The sequence below is a fragment of the Chlorocebus sabaeus genome, chromosome 22 (assembly GCF_047675955.1).
Source record: "Chlorocebus sabaeus isolate Y175 chromosome 22, mChlSab1.0.hap1, whole genome shotgun sequence".
NCBI classification, from domain to species: domain Eukaryota; kingdom Metazoa; phylum Chordata; class Mammalia; order Primates; family Cercopithecidae; genus Chlorocebus; species Chlorocebus sabaeus.
The window spans coordinates 92,019,062-92,037,606 of NC_132925.1; the positions used below are offsets into that span (position 1 = coordinate 92,019,062).

Here is an 18,545-nt window from a genome sequence, read left to right on the forward strand (position 1 = left end):
CAATCCCAGCACTTTGCGAGGCTGAGGTGGGAGGATGGCTTGAGACCAGGAGTTTGAGACCAGCCTGGGCAACATGGAAAAACCCCATCTCTACAAAAAATACAAAAACAGCCAGGCATGGTGGTGCAGGCCTGCAGTCCCAGCTACTGGGGAGGCTGAGGTGGGAGGATGGCTTGAGCCTGGGAGGTCGAGGTTGCAGTGAGCCATGATCATGTCACTGCACTCCAGTCTGGGCAACAGAGCAAGACCCTGTCTCAAAAAAAAATTAGAGCCAGGCACGGTGCCGCATGTCTGTAAACCCAGTACTTTGGGGGGTGGAGGCAGGAGGATTATTCGAGGCCAGGAGTTAGAGACCAGCCTGAGCAACATAGTGAGACCTTGTCTCTACTAAAAATGAAAAAAGTGCCTGTAATCCCAGCACTTTGGGAGGCCGAGGCAGGTGGATCACAAGGTCAGGAGATTGAGACCATCCTGGCTAACACGGTGAAACCCTGTCTCTACTAAAAATACGAAAATTAGCCAGGCATGGTGGCGGGCGCCTGTAGTCCCAGCTACTCGGGAAGCCGAGGCAGGAGAATGGCATGAACCCGGGAGGCGGAGCTTGCAGTGAGCAGAGATTGTGCCACTGCACTCCAGCCCCGGCAACAGAGCGAGACTCCATCTCAAAAAAAATAAAAAATAAAAATAAAGTAAGACAGGACTACATTGCTATAGAGAAAAACCTACATGGAATGATGAGAAAAGAAAAACAGAAACCAACATGGAAATAAATCCATCACGCCGTATATTGGAAGTTTTTCATAAGCAGTTCCTCTCTGTAGTTTTTAAAACCACAGAAAATAGATTACGAGCTCATGCCTGTAATCCCAACACTTTGAGAGGCCTAGGCAGGTAGATCAGTTGATATCAGGAGTTCAAGACCAGCCTGGCCAACAGGGTAAAACCCCCTCTCTACTAAAAATACAAATATTAGCCAGGAGTGGTGGCGGGCGCCTGTAATCCCAGCTACTTGGGAGGCTGAGGCATGAGAATCACTTGAAGCTAGGAGGTGGAGGTTGCAGTGAGCCAAGGTTGAATCACTGCACTCCAGCCTGGGCAACAGAGTGAAACTCTGACTCAAAAGAAGAAAAAAAAAAAAACCCAAAATACAGAAAATAGATAAATATATATATATGTCATTGGTTGAACAGCAAGAAAGGAATCAGGAAGTAGGAAAGACTCAGGACAGGTGAGTGGTACAACACTGGGCCAACCTCTACTAATAAGAACAAAGGGCAAGGAGTTTCCCAGGAAGAATGTCTGCATGGCTTTCACTGAGGGAGGGTCACCTTGAACAGCTGGCAGGCCGCAGCTGCAGCCTGCCGCTCAGCATCGATCTTCTTGCTGCCATAGCCTTCTACCTCCACGCTCTTGGGCCACTTTATGTGCAGTGTGACTTTCTGAGAAAGAGAAGAGAGAAATCAGAACTCTTGCCACTCCAGACTACAAAGTTGTTGCAAATTACACGGAGAATAAACAGTGGTGGACCTCACAGCAGCAGACCTCACAGCAGCAATGTGCTAGGTTCAGAGTTGAGAAGAGAGGACAGAACCCCAATCCCATCATTAACTCCTTATAAGACTCTTAACTGTCTCACTGTGAAACCATTTGTTCTACCCCAAGTTGTTTTGTTTCTTCGAGGTGCCATGTTCTAGCTAGAGGCCAAGCTGGAATCTTCATCTTTTTTTTTTTTTTTTTTTGAGATGGAGTCTTGCACTGTCACCCAGGCTGGAGTGCAGTGGCACGATATCAGCTCACTGCAAGCTCCGCCTTCCGGGTTCACGCCATTCTCCTGCCTCAGCCTCCTAAGTAGCTGGGACTACAGGTGCCCGCCACCACACCCGGCTACTTTTTTGTACTTTTAGTAGAGATAGGGTTTCATCATGTTAGCCAGGATGGTCTCGATCTCCTAACCTCATGATCCGCCCACCTTGGCCTCCCAAAGTGCTGGGATTACAGGCGTGAGCCACCATGCCCGGCCTCACATTTTTGTTTCTTTGTGGGGGACAGGATTTCACTCTGTTGCCCAGGCTGGAGTGCAGTGGTGCAATCACAGCTCACTGCAGCCTCAACCTCCTGTGCTCAAGCAATCCTCTCATCTCAGCTTCCCTAGTAGCTGGGACTACAGGCCTGCACCACAACGTCTGGGTAACATTTTCATTTTTTGTAGAAATGGGGTCTATGTTGCCCAGGCTGGTCCCAAACCCCTGGGCTCAAAGGATCCTCCCTACTCTGCCTCCTAAAGTGCTGGGATTACAGGCATGAATCACCACAACCAGGCCCCATCTTTATTTATTCATTTTTTTTTTTTTTTTTTTTTTGAGACGGAGTCTCGCTGTGTCTCCCAGACTGGAGTGCAGTGGCATGATCTCGGCTCACTGCAACCTCCACCTCCCAGGTTCACGCCATTCTCCTGCCTCAGCCTCCCGAGTAGCTGGGACTACAGGCGCCCGCCACCACGCCCGGCTAATTTTTTGTATTTTTAGTAGAGATGGAGTTTCACCATGTTAGCCAGGATGGTCTCGATCTCCTGACCTCGTGATCCACCCGCCTCGGCCTCCCAAAGTGCTGGGATTACAGGCGTGAGCCACCACGCCCAGCCTCATCTTTATCTTTAAAAATCATCCAGGCTGAGAGCAGTGGTGGCTCCCAGCATTTTGGGAGGCTGAGGAAGGAGGATCCCTTGAACCAAGGCGTTTGAGACCACCCTGAGCAACATAACAAGAACCTATCTCTACAAAAAATACAAAAAATTAGTTGAGTGTGGTGGCACCTGTCTTTAGTCCCAGCTACTTTGGAGGCTGAAGCGGGAAGATCACTTGATCCCAGGAGTTTGAGGTTACTGTGAGTTATGATTGCACCACCGCACTCTAGCCTGGCTAACAGAGAGACTCTTACTCTGTCTCTACAAAAATAAATAAATGTTAACAAATCATCCAGAATGGGTTGCCGGCATGCTTCTATGGTTCCAGAATCTATAAGACTCTAAGGGCAAGAATTCTCATCGTCAACTCTAATCCTCTGCAGTCCTTAGTCAATGGGGAACAAAAACCAAGGATCCGTGTGGGGCCGTCTTAGATAAGATGGCACCTCACTTGCCTGTGTTCCCCTTCGCTAAACCAGGCATGCGTATTCTGGCTCTTCTTCAAACCTAGCTTTGCTCTGAGTCTCTGCTAACCATTTTAATTCAAGAAACCCATTCTATGGCCTCCTTGACAAGGAAACCTAAGAGAGAAAGGACAAACAGCCTCCTTTCTGAGTCATACTAATGTTTTTCCTTGCCACCAGCAATTACCTTTTTCTTCGGTCCATTTGTGTGCACGTAGACTAGTTTGTCTTTTGCATGTGAGATGCCGAGGGCTCTTCCGATCACACTGTTGAGAAGATTTTTGGGCTGTGGGAATTCTTTTAATAGGTCCCTAGAAGCTAAGAAAATAAGAACAAAAGCATTACAGTTGTTCTTTTTCTTTTAAAAACTCCATGGGGTGTGTATCAGGGCAACCCTGGGCTAGATTCTGAGGATGTTGTCTCATGACCCCAACCACCCAGGAGCATCTTGGAAAAGAAAAGAGGAATGACTTCAGGGTTTACCCACTTGAATAACCATCTCCTGAAGAAGGGCCAATGACCCAAACACCACAGAAGGGAAGCTACCAGCATCCTCTCCCCGCCCAACCTCCTTATTTCATACATCACGTACAAAAGCCTGCTTGGTCAATAAACCCCCCTAGTCTGATGTCTGAAAGAAGACACTAAACAAACAAGCAAGCAAAAAATACAAAAACAAAAATCCACCACACACACAAACTGGAGATCAAGACAATGCAAGGCTCTTCCTAAAATAAGACACACACAAGAGAGACCTGGCCCCATGTATCTCAAGTGATGAGATCCGGATGCTGAATACCAGGCCCCAGCCCTCAACCGTATCTAAGCACACTGCAAAAGGCTCCCACAGAACCAAACTATGTGTGGGGACTGATTAAAGACCTCTACATCTGGCTGGGCGTGGTGGCTCACACCTGTAATCCCAACACTTTGGGAGGCCAAGGCACACAGATCACGAGGTCGGGAGTTCGAGACCAGCAGCCTGGCCAACATAGTGAAACCTCATGAAACCTTGTCTCTACTAAAATACAAAAAAATTAGCCAGGCCTGGTGGCAGGTGCCTGTAGTCCCAGCTACTTGGGAGGCTGAAGCAAGAGAATCGCTTGAACCCGGGAGGCGGAGGTTGTGGTGAGGCAAGATCACACCACTGCACTCCAGCCCAGGCAACAAGAGTGAAACTCCATCTCAAAAAAAGAAAAAAGAAAACATCTATATCTGAGCAGGCATGAACTATTCCTCCCCCAAGTTCTCTGGAGTCAAGGGGAAAATTGATGCATCAGATACCATCAGAGGTACCTCGCTTCTTTTCACTTGTTTTTTGGATTAATCCCAGAGCAGAAAGGGAAGAGATATCTACCTAGAGTAAGCTTGTACCAGACACAAGGCTTAACCAGGTCATGAAGAGGTCTGCTAGGAATATGGGGGGACCATATCATTCTCCACTGTAGCCTCAGGCAGCTCCAAAAGGAGATGTAGATATGCACATGTGCACCTGAGTGTACACTGATCACCTGGGGAGCTTTTTCACTGCATGGGCATCCAGCTCCCCACAGGGGACCGGAGAATGGGAGCGATGTTGGAGGCGGCTCTACATTTTGAAAAAGTGCCGGCCGGGCGCGGTGGCTCAAGCCTGTAATCCCAGCACTTTGGGAGGCCGAGACGGGCGGATCACGAGGTCAGGAGATCGAGACCATCCTGGCTAACCCGGTGAAACCCCGTCTCTACTAAAAAAATACAAAAAACTAGCCGGGCGAGGTGGCGGGCGCCTGTAGTCCCAGCTACTTGGGAGGCTGAGGCAGGAGAATGGCGTGAACCCGGGAGGCGGAGCTTGCAGTGAGCTGAGATCCGGCCACTGCACTCCAGCCTGGGCGGCAGAGCGAGACTCCGTCTCAAAAAAAAAAAAAAAAAATTAAAGAAAAAGTGCCTCCAAGCATTCTGATGTAACTCTGCTGCCTGGTTTGAGATTATTTCCTTGGGACAGACTCTTGTGTCAAGTGGCCAGGATGGAGGACACCTGATCCTGTCTCCCTCTAAGCGGTAACTTGTAAAGCAACTAAGAGTCAAGCAGTTAAGAAACCACATGTGCCGGGCGCGGTGGCTCTAGCCTGTAATCCCAGCACTTTGGGAGGCTGAGACGGGCGGATCACGAGGTCAGGAGATAGAGACCATCCTGGCTAATATGGTGAAACCCCGTCTCTACTAAAAAAATACAAAAAACTAGCCGGGCGAGGTGGCGGACGCCTGTAGTCCCAGCTACTCGGGAGGCTGAGGCAGGAGAATGGCGAGAACCTGGGAGGCGGAGCTTGCAGTGAGCTGAGATCCGGCCGCTGCACTCCAGCCTGGGCGACAGAGCGAGACTCCGTCTCAAAAAAAAAAAAAAAGAAAGAAACCACATGTAAGTGGATTTGGGCGGGGCGGGGATGGGGGGGTTGGTCACAGAGGGGCCCAACTTGGAGTAGCCCACTACACCCACTGGTTTAACAAGAGAGTTGCACTGAGACCCCCATCCCCCCACGCCCACTTCAGCTCTATAAGGTTGGTGAAGGCTGGCGCTCTCTACCTATCCTTGATGCTTTCAACAGTTTTATTCTCTGCACTATTTGGGAGGCACAAAGCTGGAATCCACCAGAGCAGTCGTTCTGTCTCTATTTGAGATCCTGATGTCCCAGGAGTTATTTTGGGCTATTTCTCACACTGGCGAGGGCATGCTTGTCCCTAGAAGCTCTAGCCCTTGGCCACTCATCCTGGCAGGAGTTGGACTTTACTCGTTTTCCCCACTCCCTCGAGGTCTCGAACCTCTCACCTATTCTTGCTGGGAGCAGGCACTCTAAGGGTCCATTCGGGCCTGTGCCACGCTAAGATTTACAAACAGCAGGGCCGCTGCGCGCCGACGGATGGCGAACTTGGCCACTATGGAAGACAGGACCCCCGGCCGCCAGGCCCGATTTCGGCCCACGTCCCTAGCTCTGCCATCCCAGGAGTCAAGGGCGCTGCGGACCGCCCGCCCCCGCCGATGCCCTCACCGTTCACAATGCTTCCGTCGCCTTCCCCAGGCCCGCCGGGGGCCATCCCTGACTCGGCCTCGGCGGCCTCCTTGGTGCGGTCGGGGTGGGCGCAGCCTGATGAGAAGCCGCGCGAGCGACCCTGTCGCCCAGCAGCGCGGGGACCCAGCGGCCGCAGGCGCGGAGAGACGCCGGCGGCCAGCGCCATGAGTCTCCTGGCGGCCGCCATCGTGTTCCCGCCGACCCCGTGGCCTACGCGCGGCAGGGACCGGGCGAAGAGAACGGGAGCGGCCGGTCCGAGCGCCGCGCGCCCCCTGCGGGCCGGGCGGACCCGAGGCCCGAGCCCAGGTGAGGGCATCGGCAGCCCGCCCTCGCTCACCACAGCCCTGGGCCTTCAGTAGGCGGCTCGGCGCGGCCCAGGGCTAGGACCCTGCCAAGCTCACTCTCCAGCAAATCCAAACCAGCTGTCATGTGGATGGGAGGCAGGAAGATGGAATGGGGCTTTTGGGGGGAAAATAATGCTAATCCTTACCTCAATGTCATCTAAGGAAGTTTCAGTTAGTTCCCTCTAGGTCCTAGCAATTGTTCCTAATTACCGCTCACGTGCCTCTGGCAAATTGGCAGCCCCATCTTATTTAATGGCTTACAAAGTAAACCTGGTAAAGATCTGGAGCCAGGGCCGGGTGTGGTGGCTCACCCCTGTAATCCCAACCCTTTGGGAGGTTGAGGCGGGTGGATCCCTTGAGCCCAGGATTTTGACCAGCCTGGGCAGCATAGTGAAACCCCAACTCTATTAAAAGTTTGAAAAATGAAAAAGAAGATCTGGAGCCAGGCCAAGGAAGACCTCTTCAACATAAGCAGAAACATTTAATCCCCAGGGCTGGAGGGGAAGGCAAAAATACCCAATTTTGGACACTGCCAAGAATTGAGTTGGTCCAGGGTAAAGTCCAGCAGTCAAAGTACTGTTCCTCACCAGGCGCAGTAGCTCACGCCTGTAATCCCAGCACTTTGGGAGACCGAGGTGGGCAGATCATGAGATCAGGAGATCAATACCAGCCTGACCAACATGGTGAAACCCCATCTCTACTAAAAATACAAAATTAGCTGGGCATGGTGGCGCATGCCTGTAGTCCAGGCTACTCGGGAGGCTGAGGCAGGAGAATCGCTTGAACCCGGAAGGTGGAGGTTGTAGTGAGCCAAGAGCAAGCCATTGCACTCCAGCCTGGGCAACAAAAGTGAAACTCTGTCTCAAAAAAAAAAAAAAAAAGGCCAAACACAGTGGCTCACACCTGTAATCCCAGCACTTTGGGAGGCTGAGGTAGGAGGATCACGAGGTCAGGAGATTGAGACCATCCTGGCTAACACGATGAAACCCCATCTCCATTAAAAATACAAAAAAATTAGCCAGGCATGGTGGCGGGCACCTGTAGTCCCAGCTACTCAGGAGGCTGAGGCAGGAGAATGGTGTGAACCTAGGAGGTGGAGCTTGCAGTGATCACGCCACTGCACTCCAGCCTGGGCGACAGAGCGAGACTCTGTCTCAAAAAAAAAAAAAAAAAAAAAGTACTGGTCCTCACTTGCTGGAAAGCCAAATAGGATTTCATTTCCAAAATATTCTGCCTGGATCTTAGCCAGGTTCATTCCTCTTCTGCCTCCTATGGCCGTGAAGAGCAAGGCTTTGGGTCAACTGGGAATCAGACTGAATCTGCATGTTGTGGGTAGTGACGGTGCAGAGCCAGGGCCTCAAGGTCTCTGTCCCTTACAGGGGTCCTTGGACAGAGGTTGGCAGTGTAGCTGGAGGTAAGTTGAGAGGGAGGGATGTGTTGGTTTTACAAGTCCAGGTCTGAGTCCGATGAGCTCTGGGAGAGCTTGTTAAAACAGGCTGCTGGGAGCCACCCTCAGTTTCTTTTTTCTTTTTTTTTTTTTTTGAGACGGAGTCTCGCTCTGTTGCCCAGGCTGGAGTGTGCAGTGGCCGGATCTCAGCTCACTGCAAGCTCCGCCTCCCGGGTTCGCGCCATTCTCCTGCCTCAGCCTCCCGAGTAGCTGGGACTACAGGCGCCTGCCACCTCGCCTGGCTAGTTTTTTGTATTTTTTAGTAGAGACGGGGTTTCACCGTTTTAGCCAGGATGGTCTTGATCTCCTGACCTCGTGATCTGCCCATCTCGGCCTCCCAAAGTGCTGGGATTACAGGCTTGAGCCACCGCGCCCGGCCTACCCTCAGTTTCTTATTCATTAGGTCTGGAGTAGGGCCCAGGAATCTGCTTTTTTTTTTTTCCTGGTGAGATGGAGTCTAGCTCTTGTTGCCCAAGCTGGAGTGCAATGGCGCAATTTTTGCTCACTGCAACCTCTGCCTCCCGGGTTCAAGCGGTTCTCCTGCCTCAGCCTTCCGAGTAGGTGGGATTACAGGCTATTTTTAGTAGAGACAGGGTTTCACCATGTTGGCCACACTGGTCTCAAACTCCTGGCCTCAAGTGATCTGCCCGCCTAGACCTCCCAAAGTGCTGGGATTACAAGCATGAGTCACGGCGATGGGCCGAGAATCTGTATTTTTTTTTTTTAACATAGTCTTCCTCTTATTGCCAGGCTGGAATGCAATGGCGCAATCTCAGCTCACCGCAACCTCCACCTCCCAGGTTCAAGCGATTCTCCTGCCTCAGCCTCCCAAGTCGCTGGGATTACAGGCATGTGCCACCATGCCTGGCTAATTTTGCATTTTCAGTAGAGACAGGGTTTCTCCATGTTGATGAGGCTGGTCTTGAACTCCCGACCTCAGGTGATCCGCCTGTCTCGGCCTCCCAAAGTGCTGGGATTATAGGTGTGGGTCACCACACCCAGCCGAATCTGCATTTTTAACAAGTTCCCAAGTGGTGCTAAAGCTGCTGGTCTGGCACTGCACTCTAAGAATTGCTGGCCTGCTGGCCGGCTGGCCGGGTGCAGTGGCTCACACCTGTAATCCCAGCACTTTGGGAGGCGGAGGCAGGCAGATCACCTGAGGTCAGGAGTTCGAGACCAGCCTGGCCAACATGGTGAAACCCCATCTCTACTAAAAATACAAAAATTAGCCAGGCATGGTGTTGGGCACCTATAATCCCAGCTACTCAGGAGGCTGAGGCAGGAGAATTGCTTGAACCTGGGAGGCGGAGGTTGCAATCAGCTGAGATTGCGCCGCTGCACTCCAGCCTGGGTGACAACAGTGAGACTTCATCTCAAAAAAAAAAAAAAAAGAGAGAGAACTGCTGCCCATGAAAAGAACATGGAATTTGAGTCCTAATACTTGGGCTTAGCCTAAATTATATGACTTGCCAGCTGAAAAACCTGGGCAATTTCATCAACTGAGAAAATTAGAACAAACTTGCTCTACTCATTCTGTGTGGCTGTGGATAGGATCAAATGGGAATATTCAGAAGGCTTTGCACAGTGCTGTGTTGGAGAACCCCCCGCCCTCTGAGGTCTGAAACAACAGGGGAAAGGTCCTTTAGAGACACACCTGGGCAGAGTGGTATAGCTTCAACTCCAGCTTTGCCATTTACTTCTCGGTGGGTTTTCACCAGGAAAGAGGCAAAAGGGAAGGTGGCTTTGGCAGCAATTGTGTGACACTGCAACTGTCACACGTGGACACCACCATCTGTATCAAACACCCCTACCCAGATCATCCATATTGGGAATGAAGAACATGATTCTCCCAGGACTTGGCATTTGGCCAGGTGGCACATCAGTTTGCCAAAAGTCTAGATATCCACGCTGCCTTACAGTAAGTTTCAAGGATTGTTAACAGCCTAAATTCCCTCAAGAGAATCCAGAAGCTTACCTAGCCTGGTAGTGGCTGCAATGGCTAAGGACAAACTTTGAAATGGTATCTGAGGCCAGGCGCAGTGGCTCATGCCTGTAATCGCAGCACTTTGGGAGGCCGAGGCGGGTGGGTCGCGAGGTCAGGAGTTCGAGAACAGCCTGGCCAACATGGTGAAACCCCGTCTCTACTAAAAATACAAAAATTAGCTGGGCATAGTGTTGCGTGCCTGTAATCCCAGCTACTCAGGAGGCTGAGGCAGGAGAATCGCTTGAACCCAGGAGGCGGAGGTTGCAGTGAGCCAAGATCACGCCACTGCACTTCAGCCTAGGTGACAGAGCAAGACTCCATCTCAAAAAAAAAAAAAAAAAGAAAAAAAAAGAAAAGAAAATGGTATCTGAAAGCTGAAGGAGACAACAGTCTAGACAGAAAGGCCCAATCTGGACAGCAGGACCCGAGCCCTTTGTGGCACTTGAGGAAGCCCTCAGGATAGCACTCTGTTCTGACAGCCATTTGGTATAAGGTCGAAATGCCATGATTTCTTAGATTTGCTTCCAAACAAGCCAAAATGAAGAGCTATACACAAAGCAACACTGGTCATGAGTTGTTAATTGTTGAAGCTGGGTGACAGGTACTTGCAGATTCATTATACTATTTTTTGTAGTTTACAACACATGTGTTGAACAGATGTTTAGATTTTTATGTTAAAAAAAAATCAGCCAGGCGCAGTGGCTCATGCCTGTAATCCCTGGGAGGCTGAGGCGGGCGGATCACGAGATCAAGAGATTGAGACCATCCTGGCCAACATGGTGAAACCCCACCTCTACTAAAAATACAAAGGTGGCGCGTGCCTGTAGTCCCAGCTACTCGGGAGGCTGAGGCAGGAGTATTGCTTGAACCTGGGAAGCGGAGGTTGCAGTGAGCCAAGATTGTGCCACTGCACTCCAGCCTGGTGACAGAGTGAGACTCTGTCTCAAAAAGAAAAAAAAAAAAAATTCCAGGGATGCCAACCAACTAGTTTGTTCCCAGGGGGTTCTTTGTCCCTGGTTTGGTTGTGTCCCCACCCAAATCTCATCTTGAATTGTAGCTCCCATAATTCCCATGTGTCATGGGAGGGACCTGTTTGGGAGGTCATTGAATCATGGGGGCTGTTTCTCCCATACTCTTCTCATGGTAGTGAGTAAGTCTCACAAGATCTGATGGTTTAATAAGGGGAAACCCTTTTCTTCTTTTTTTCTTTTTTTTTTTTTTTGGAGACAGAGTCTTGCTCTGTTGCCCAGGCTGGAGTGCAGTGGTGTGATCTCAGCTCCCTGCTAGCTCCACCTCCCAGGTTCACGCCATTCTCCTGCCTCAGCCTCCCGAGTAGCTGGGACTACAGGTGCCCGCCACCATGCCCGGCTAATTTTTTGTATTTTTAGTAGAGAAGAGTTTCACTGTGTTAGCCAGGACGGTCTTGATCTCCTGACCTCATGATTCGCCCGCCTCTGCCTCCCAAAGTGCTGGGATTACGGGCGTGAGCTACTATACCTGGCCTTTTTTAATTTTTATTTTTTTGAGACAGAGTCTTGTTCTGTCACCCAGGCTGGAATGCAGTGGCACGATCTCAGCTCACTGCAACCTCTGCCTCCTGGGTTCAAGCAATTCTCCTGCCTCAGTCTCCCAAGCAGCTGGGACTACAGGTATGCGCCACCACACCCAGCTAATTTTGGTATTTTTAGTAGAGACAGGGTTTCACCATATTCGCCAGGCTGGTCTTGAACTTCTGACCTCATGATCCAACTGCCTCAGCCTCCCAAAGTGCTGAGATGACAGACGTGAGCCACCACACCTGGCTGGGAAAACCCCTTTCACTTGGCTCTCTCTCTCTTGCCTACCACCATGTAAGATGTGCCTTTTGCCTTTCACCATGATTGTGAGGCCTCCCCAGCCACATGGAACTGTGAATCCATTAAATCTCTTTTTCTTTATAAATTACCCAGTCTTGGGTATGTCTTTATCAGCAGCATAAAAGTGGACTAATGCAGTCCCCTTTTCCTATTCATTTATTTCAATTGGGTTCTAACAGCAAAAGTCACCCTGAGCAAGTATTTCACCTCCACAAACCTCACTGACTCTTGTGAGATAAGGGAAACTCTTTACAGCAGCTCTTGGAACTCTTCTGCTTCTGTGATCTTCTCCTCACTGGTCTAGAGCAGGAGTTGGCAAACTACAGCCTACAGACCAAATCCAGCCCCCTGCCTGTTGTTAGAAAGTTTTACTGGAACAGAGCCACGCTCATTTACTGTTATTCTATTATGTTATTTGCTATTATCTATGACTGCTTTCATTCTATAATGGCAGAGTCAAATAACTGCAACAGAAAGCATATGCCCACACAGCATAAAATATTTATTAGCTGATGCTTACAAAAAAGTTTGCCAACTCCTCCTCTAAAGGACCTCAAAGACCGGGTGCAGTGGCTCATGCCTATAATCCCAGCACTTTGGGAGGCCGAGGCGGGTGGATCACCTGAGGTCAGGAGTCCAAGGCCAGCCTGGCCAATGTGGTGAAACTCCATCTCTACTAAAAATACAGAAATTAGCTCTGGGCATGGTGGCGGGTGCCTGTAATCCCAGCTACTCAAGAGGCTGAGGCAGGAGAATGGCTCAAACCCAGGAGGGAGGTTGCAGTGAGCCGAGATTGTGCCATTGCACTCCAGCCTAGGTGACAGAGTGAAACTCCATCACAATCAATCAATCAATCAATCAAGGACCTTAAAGAAAGTTAGAAAAAAGGGCTGGCCACAGTGGCTCATGCCTGTAATCCCAACACTTTGGAAGGCCGAGGTGGGCAGATTGCCTGAGGTCAGGAGTTTTGAGACCAGCCTGACCAACATGGAGAAACCCCATCTCTACTAAAAAAATACAAAAAATTAGCCAGGCATAGTGGCACATGCCTGTATTTCCAGCTACTCAGGGGGCTGAGGCAGAAGAATCACTTGAACCTAGGAGGTGGAGGTTGCGGTGAGCCAAGATTGCGCCATTGCACTCCAGCCTGGGCAACAAGAGTGAAACTCCGTCAAAAAAAGAAAAAAGAAAGTTAGGAAAAAAGCCAGGCATGGTGGCTCATGCCTGTGATCAGGAGGCTGAGGCAGGCGGATCCCTTGAGTCCAGGAGTTGGAGACCACCCTGGGCAAAATGGTGAAACCCTGTCTCTACTAAAAATACAAAAAAATCAGCTGGGCATGGTGGTGCATGCCTGTAGTTCCAGCTACCAGGGAGGCTGAGGCACAAGAATCACTTAAACCCAGGCGGCAGAGGTTGCAGTGAGCCAACATTATGCCACCACATTCCAGCCCAGGTGACAGAGCGAGACTCCATCTCACAAATAAATAGATAAATAGAAATAGAAAGTTAGAAACAATAAAACAAAGGCAAAAAAAAAAAAAAAAAAAAAAAAAAGAGGGCCTTAGGCATGCCCCCCTATCTTTACACCAACATTAAGCCTTCTCCGTATTCTTGGAGGAGAGAAAGTTGATTTCTTTGCCTGTGAAAAAGGAGGGAAGTTCTGAAAAAAGAAAGGGTTTACTGGCTCAGCGATCTCTCTATCCACTTCTGGATCAGGCATGACATCTGGTACTATATGTGCTAAACAACTACATCTAGTAGCACAGAATTAAGGCGTAAAGGATCTGCTGAATACACGGGAGAATGCTTTAGGAACCTATACTTTGGAGGCCCCAGAAAAAGGCAACAAGAGGAAGTCCAAGATAGTTCAGGCTTTGGGGCAGAGCAGAGAACTTCTAGAGGGACAATGGAAGGGACCACCAACACCCAAAGAAACCAGGGGTCTCAGCCTATATTTTGACAACTTACCCAACCATATTTAGATATATTACATGTGGTCAAAATGGCAAGAAAGGATCCACTTGGCTGGCAAGGAGAGGGGTAAGAGGAGCTACAGGAGCCAGGTGGGCACCCGACTGCCCTACCAGGTCATCCGTCCTCATGGCTTCCCCTTCCACATAAGTCGCAGGTCTCTTTTTTTTTTTTTTTTTTTTTTTTGAGATGGAGCCTTGCTCTTTTGCCCAGGCTAGAGTGTACTGGTGCGATCTCAGCTCACTGCAACCCCCGCCTCCCACATTCAAGCAATTCTCCTGCCTCAGCCTCCCAAGTATCTGGGATTACAAGCATGCACCACCACGCCCAGCTAATTTTTTGTATGTTTAGTAGAGACAGGTTTCACCATGTTGGCCAGGCTGATCTTGAACTCCTGGCCTCAGATGATCCACCCACCTCGGCCTCCCAAAATGCTGGGATTGCAGGCGTGAGCTACCATGCTCGGCCAGCCACAAGTCTCTTGACGTAAACCACCACATCAAGAAGAGGGCACACATCTATCTGAGGCAATGGAAAGGAAAGATCAGTTTCGTGGCCCCCAAGATCCTGCCAGAAGTGTCATCCCATGGTGCTTTCTGTGTCTCAAATCTGAGTAGGTGGGGCAGAGTGACAAGGGACAGCCAGAGGTGAGTTTCTTGATGTACTCACCCTTTACCCTGGAAGGAAGCCTTGGGAAGACATTGGCAGTGGGGGAAGGGGGGTCAAGGAGGTAGGGAGGTGATCATTTTTTTTCAGTTCCAAATCTGATTCTGCTGAGTACTGTGATCGATATAAATGGCCACCATTTTCTGTGTACTGTTTTCCTTATACGAACACCAGAGACTGTTGCTGTAACACATCTCTTTAAGGGCAGGAGCACCAGTAAAGCCTCTAGGGAGCTAGAAAGCACAGGGGAGAGGCCTGATTGCTATCTGCAGGCTAAGAGGGCTGTTGCTTCTAGCTGAGAGAGAGAAGGCAAAATGCACACATCCACAGATGCCTCCTGGAGGCGCAGCTGTGAGGAGAGACCACCAGGCTCAAGGGTCTGCACTCCTCTGGGGAAGAGAGCACAGCACTTGTGGGGCTGCCCCAGAGGCAGCGACTGCCCATCCTGCAATCAGTGTTCTCCTCTGCGCGTGCTCAAGAAGGCACTGCCTAGCCAACTGCCTGGTTAACCCCAACTAACCGTCTTCAAGCTTAGCCAAAGCACATCTGACACTCTCAGAGCCACTCACCTGCCATGTTGGAAATGTTAACGTTCAGCCTTTTCGAGTTACAGGGCATTTTAAGAAAGAAAAAAAAAAGGGCAATCAACTCTTGTTTTGGTAACGGTAGGGGGGTGGCATTTCTTTAAAACCTAAGTCAAATGGTCAGGGGGCTAGAAGTACTCATTTCTATCCTGCTGTCAGTAGTCAGGGCCGTGGCAGCAGGAGTGTGGAAACTGCCTGGGATGCAGCAGCAGCATGGGCTGCAGAAACTGAGGTGCTCTGTGTTCCAGCACTCCTCCTGAGTTCTTGACCTTCAAAGCACTTTACAGACAGACCCTAGAGTAGACACGCTGTCTCTAGATGAAAAAATGACTCTATGACCTAAAACAGGGCTCCTTCAGCTACGCAGAGGGGTGTGGACAGGCAGCCTATGGGGCGGAGAAGAGCAGCTATCAGGACAAAAAGGCTTCCAGGAGCACTGGCCTTAGCAGGCCTGGAAAAGGTCTATTAACAAGTCTGAGGGAGGAGAGGAGGCGCTCATGTGCAGCGATGCTTCCCTGGATCCTATCCCTGGCACCATCCCTGGGTACTGGTAGGGCCTGAGGTAAGCTGCCACTTACCTGGTGCTCTAACATTCTCCCCAATCAAAAGGACAGCCTACCTTGCCAAATGGACTGAGAGGCACATTTTAATGTCAGTAAAGTGCTTTGAGGTGCCACATGGGAGACAGGAAAGTGATCTGTGTGTATCCCCAAAGCCTCCAAGACGGAGAGCACTAGGGCTGAGTCAGGGCTGTCTGTTCCGGCCCTATTACAAGCACCCTGCTCTCTGAGCCACCTGATCAGGGACTTCTAGGAGCCTCGATGCCCCAAGCCCTGCAGATTCTCCATGCTGGTGCTGAGAGAACCACCCAAACTGAGCCTAGGCTTTAGTCCAGGCCACACAAGGAGGCCCAAGAAGACTGGAGGGTCCAGGCCATGAGTCCAAGGATCATGAAGAAACCCAGACTTTTCCAAGTAATTTCTCTCTCAGGGCTCCAACAGCTCTGCTAACCCCACCCTTCCTCACTCATTTTCTGGAGGCCTGTGGCCCTGGCACCAGGGCTCCCATTGCCACCCGCCTCCCCACAGACCCTGGACCAAGCTGTTGCTGGAGGCAAGGCTCCTCCCTTACCTCGAGAGATGGTCCCTCCAGGGGCAGGGTTGACACACATGGGTGGAAGGCGGGGTGGGGGAAGTTTGCACTGACGCTGCCTGTGCTGGGCCCGATCTGGGGAAAGAGAGAGGGCATCAGGGCGACATGTTCTCACCCCTCACAGTCACAGACCCCTGAACTGACTCACTCAGAGCATCCGTGAGGAGCTCTGGGCAGCAGGGCTGCTAGACGGTGCTGGGAGCAGTCACAGGTTCTGAGGAACAGCACTAACAACGCCACATGGGAAGAAGGCAAGCGTCTCATATGATGTGATACGTGGCAGCCTTGGAGAGAGCCCTCAAGCTCTTCCTATCCCCTTAGCTACCCCCTATGAGGTTAACACCCATCCTATATAATTCTCTTAGTTGTGAGGATGTGACAGGACAACAGGAGAAAGCTGAAAGCTTTGGTACCATGTCAACTCAAAAGCACCACGTGTCTGCTTCTTATGGTAGCTTTGCTATGGGTTCCCCGGATGGCTACCTCAGCCACCAAATCTCAAATCATTCTTTCCCTCCAAGAGCTGGGCAAGAGAGGGACAACTGTATTATGTGGGTCCAGCTTGAGAGCTAAAACCAGACCCACACACACTTACCAGCCTTCTCCCTCTTTCTAAAAGAGAACAACCTGCCATTCCAAATACATCCATTCATTTGGGGGCTAAATGCTACTTATTAGTAACCAGAAAGTACATTTCTAAGAAGTCCCAAAAACTTGAGGTACATGAATGAAAATTAAGACACTCACTGAGTCTTCCACGGGAAGGTGGAAATACATGGGTAAGGAAGGCTTAAGGTCCTTTTAAACCACCTAAATGGTGACATTCAGAGAGTCGCTAGTCTGGGGGGTGGGAGAAAAGCATGCGCTCTTTGCTCTCTTTGCCCCCCTGGCTTCAGTATAGTAAATGGGGTAGAAGGGGAGCAGAGATGGCCACACACACCTGAAGCTTGAGAAACCACCTGTTCTACAAAGACGTTCATTTGTGGAATGCAGATTGACTCATATACAATTAGTAAAGAGGAGAAAGATATCAGCAAAACATAACTCTTGTTTCAAAAAATTCTGAAGGCAAAGGAGCCGAAAAGGCAGGAGTAGAATTATAATCTTCAGCAGGAAAGAAAAAGCCCTTTCAGCTATTTCTTTTTTTTTTTTTTTTTTATTAAAATCGAGTGCCTATAGAGAATCAAGGTGGTAGATACAAAGGTGTTCACTATACAATGTCTTCAATATTTCAGTATTTTTGAAAATTTTCACAATAAAATGTTGGGGGGAAGCAAGTCCTGCACTCCAACCCTCCTCCCTCACAGTCCCAGCTGCGCACACTCCTTTACCACAGTGGCTGTTTCAGAGCTCCACCTCCACCTGGGCTTCCTCAGTAACTGCCAGCTCTGCTTGCATTAGAAGGCTCTTTGTAGCTGGGTGTGGTGGCTCACGCCTGTAATCCCAGCAGTTTGGGAGGCCGAGGCCAGTGGATCATGAGGTCAAGAGATCGAGACCATCCTGGCCAATATGGTGAAACCCCGTCTCTACTAAAAATACAAAAATTGGCAGGGCATGGTGGTGTGTGCCTGTAGTCCCAGCTACTCAGGAGGCTGAGGCAGGAGAATCACTTGAACCCAGGAGGCGGAGGTTGCAGTGAGCCGAGATTGCGCCATCCACTCCAGCCTGGCCACAGAACAAGACTCCTTCTCAAAAAAAAAAAAAAAAAGGAAAAAGAAAAGAAGAAGACAGCTCTTTGTACATTTGTAGCATCACATCACCCTGAGCTGCCTGTCTAGGTGGTCCAAAGCATCTTCCCAAGCACCAATGATTGTTTTTGTCATATTTTGGTCACAAAGTTGCAGCTGCATTGGCCCAATTCTATTTTTCCCATAAGCTCTCTTATAATATTATAAATGTGTGATTTTTTTTCTTTTTATTTTATAGGTATGTGATTTTACAGAAAACATACATAGGGTTACAGCAGACGTGCTTGTAGGATCTTCTAGAACTAAGTGCCTAGGATCAAGGTTTATTTTGAAACTAATTCCAGTTCTGCCTTGAAGCTAAAGTTGGAAATGACCAGCTCAACCTCTCCATTCCTGTTTAAGGAGGGTCCTCATTCACATCCAGGGATGCTGGATTGAAAAAAAAAAAAAAAGAATAAATGATTCAATGATTAGTTATTATCTCATTAAGCATTTTCAGCAATTGGGAGAGAGTTGTTACAATCCCACAACTTCACTGAGCCCACTTCTGACCATGTAGCTGGAGAGAAAATGCACATTCTTGCTATTGATCCAGTGTTTTTCAAAGTTTTGTGCTGGCTGTGAAAGACTCAGCTAGTTCCTTTTTTTTTTCTCTCTCTTTT

The 18,545-nt window shown here is 49.7% G+C and overlaps 1 protein-coding gene across 5 annotated transcripts in view; it reads right to left on the reverse strand.

The window, feature by feature from the left end:
* DHX30 (DExH-box helicase 30) overlaps positions 1-18,545 on the reverse strand; it is a 51,810-nt gene that overhangs the window by 18,825 nt on the left and 14,440 nt on the right. For 2 of the 5 annotated variants that reach the window (XM_007984057.3, XM_007984059.3), the window contains 3 exons: positions 16,175-16,270; positions 3,335-3,465; positions 1,329-1,439 (listed from right to left, as the gene is read on the reverse strand). In XM_007984057.3, coding sequence (XP_007982248.1) covers positions 1,329-1,439; positions 3,335-3,465; positions 16,175-16,270 — 338 coding nt within the window. Of the gene's footprint in view, positions 1-1,328; positions 1,440-3,334; positions 3,466-6,170; positions 6,523-15,028; positions 15,058-16,174; positions 16,271-18,545 lie in introns of those variants that run through there. The other 3 variants (XM_007984064.3, XM_007984055.3, XM_007984056.2) reach the window with 3 other exon arrangements.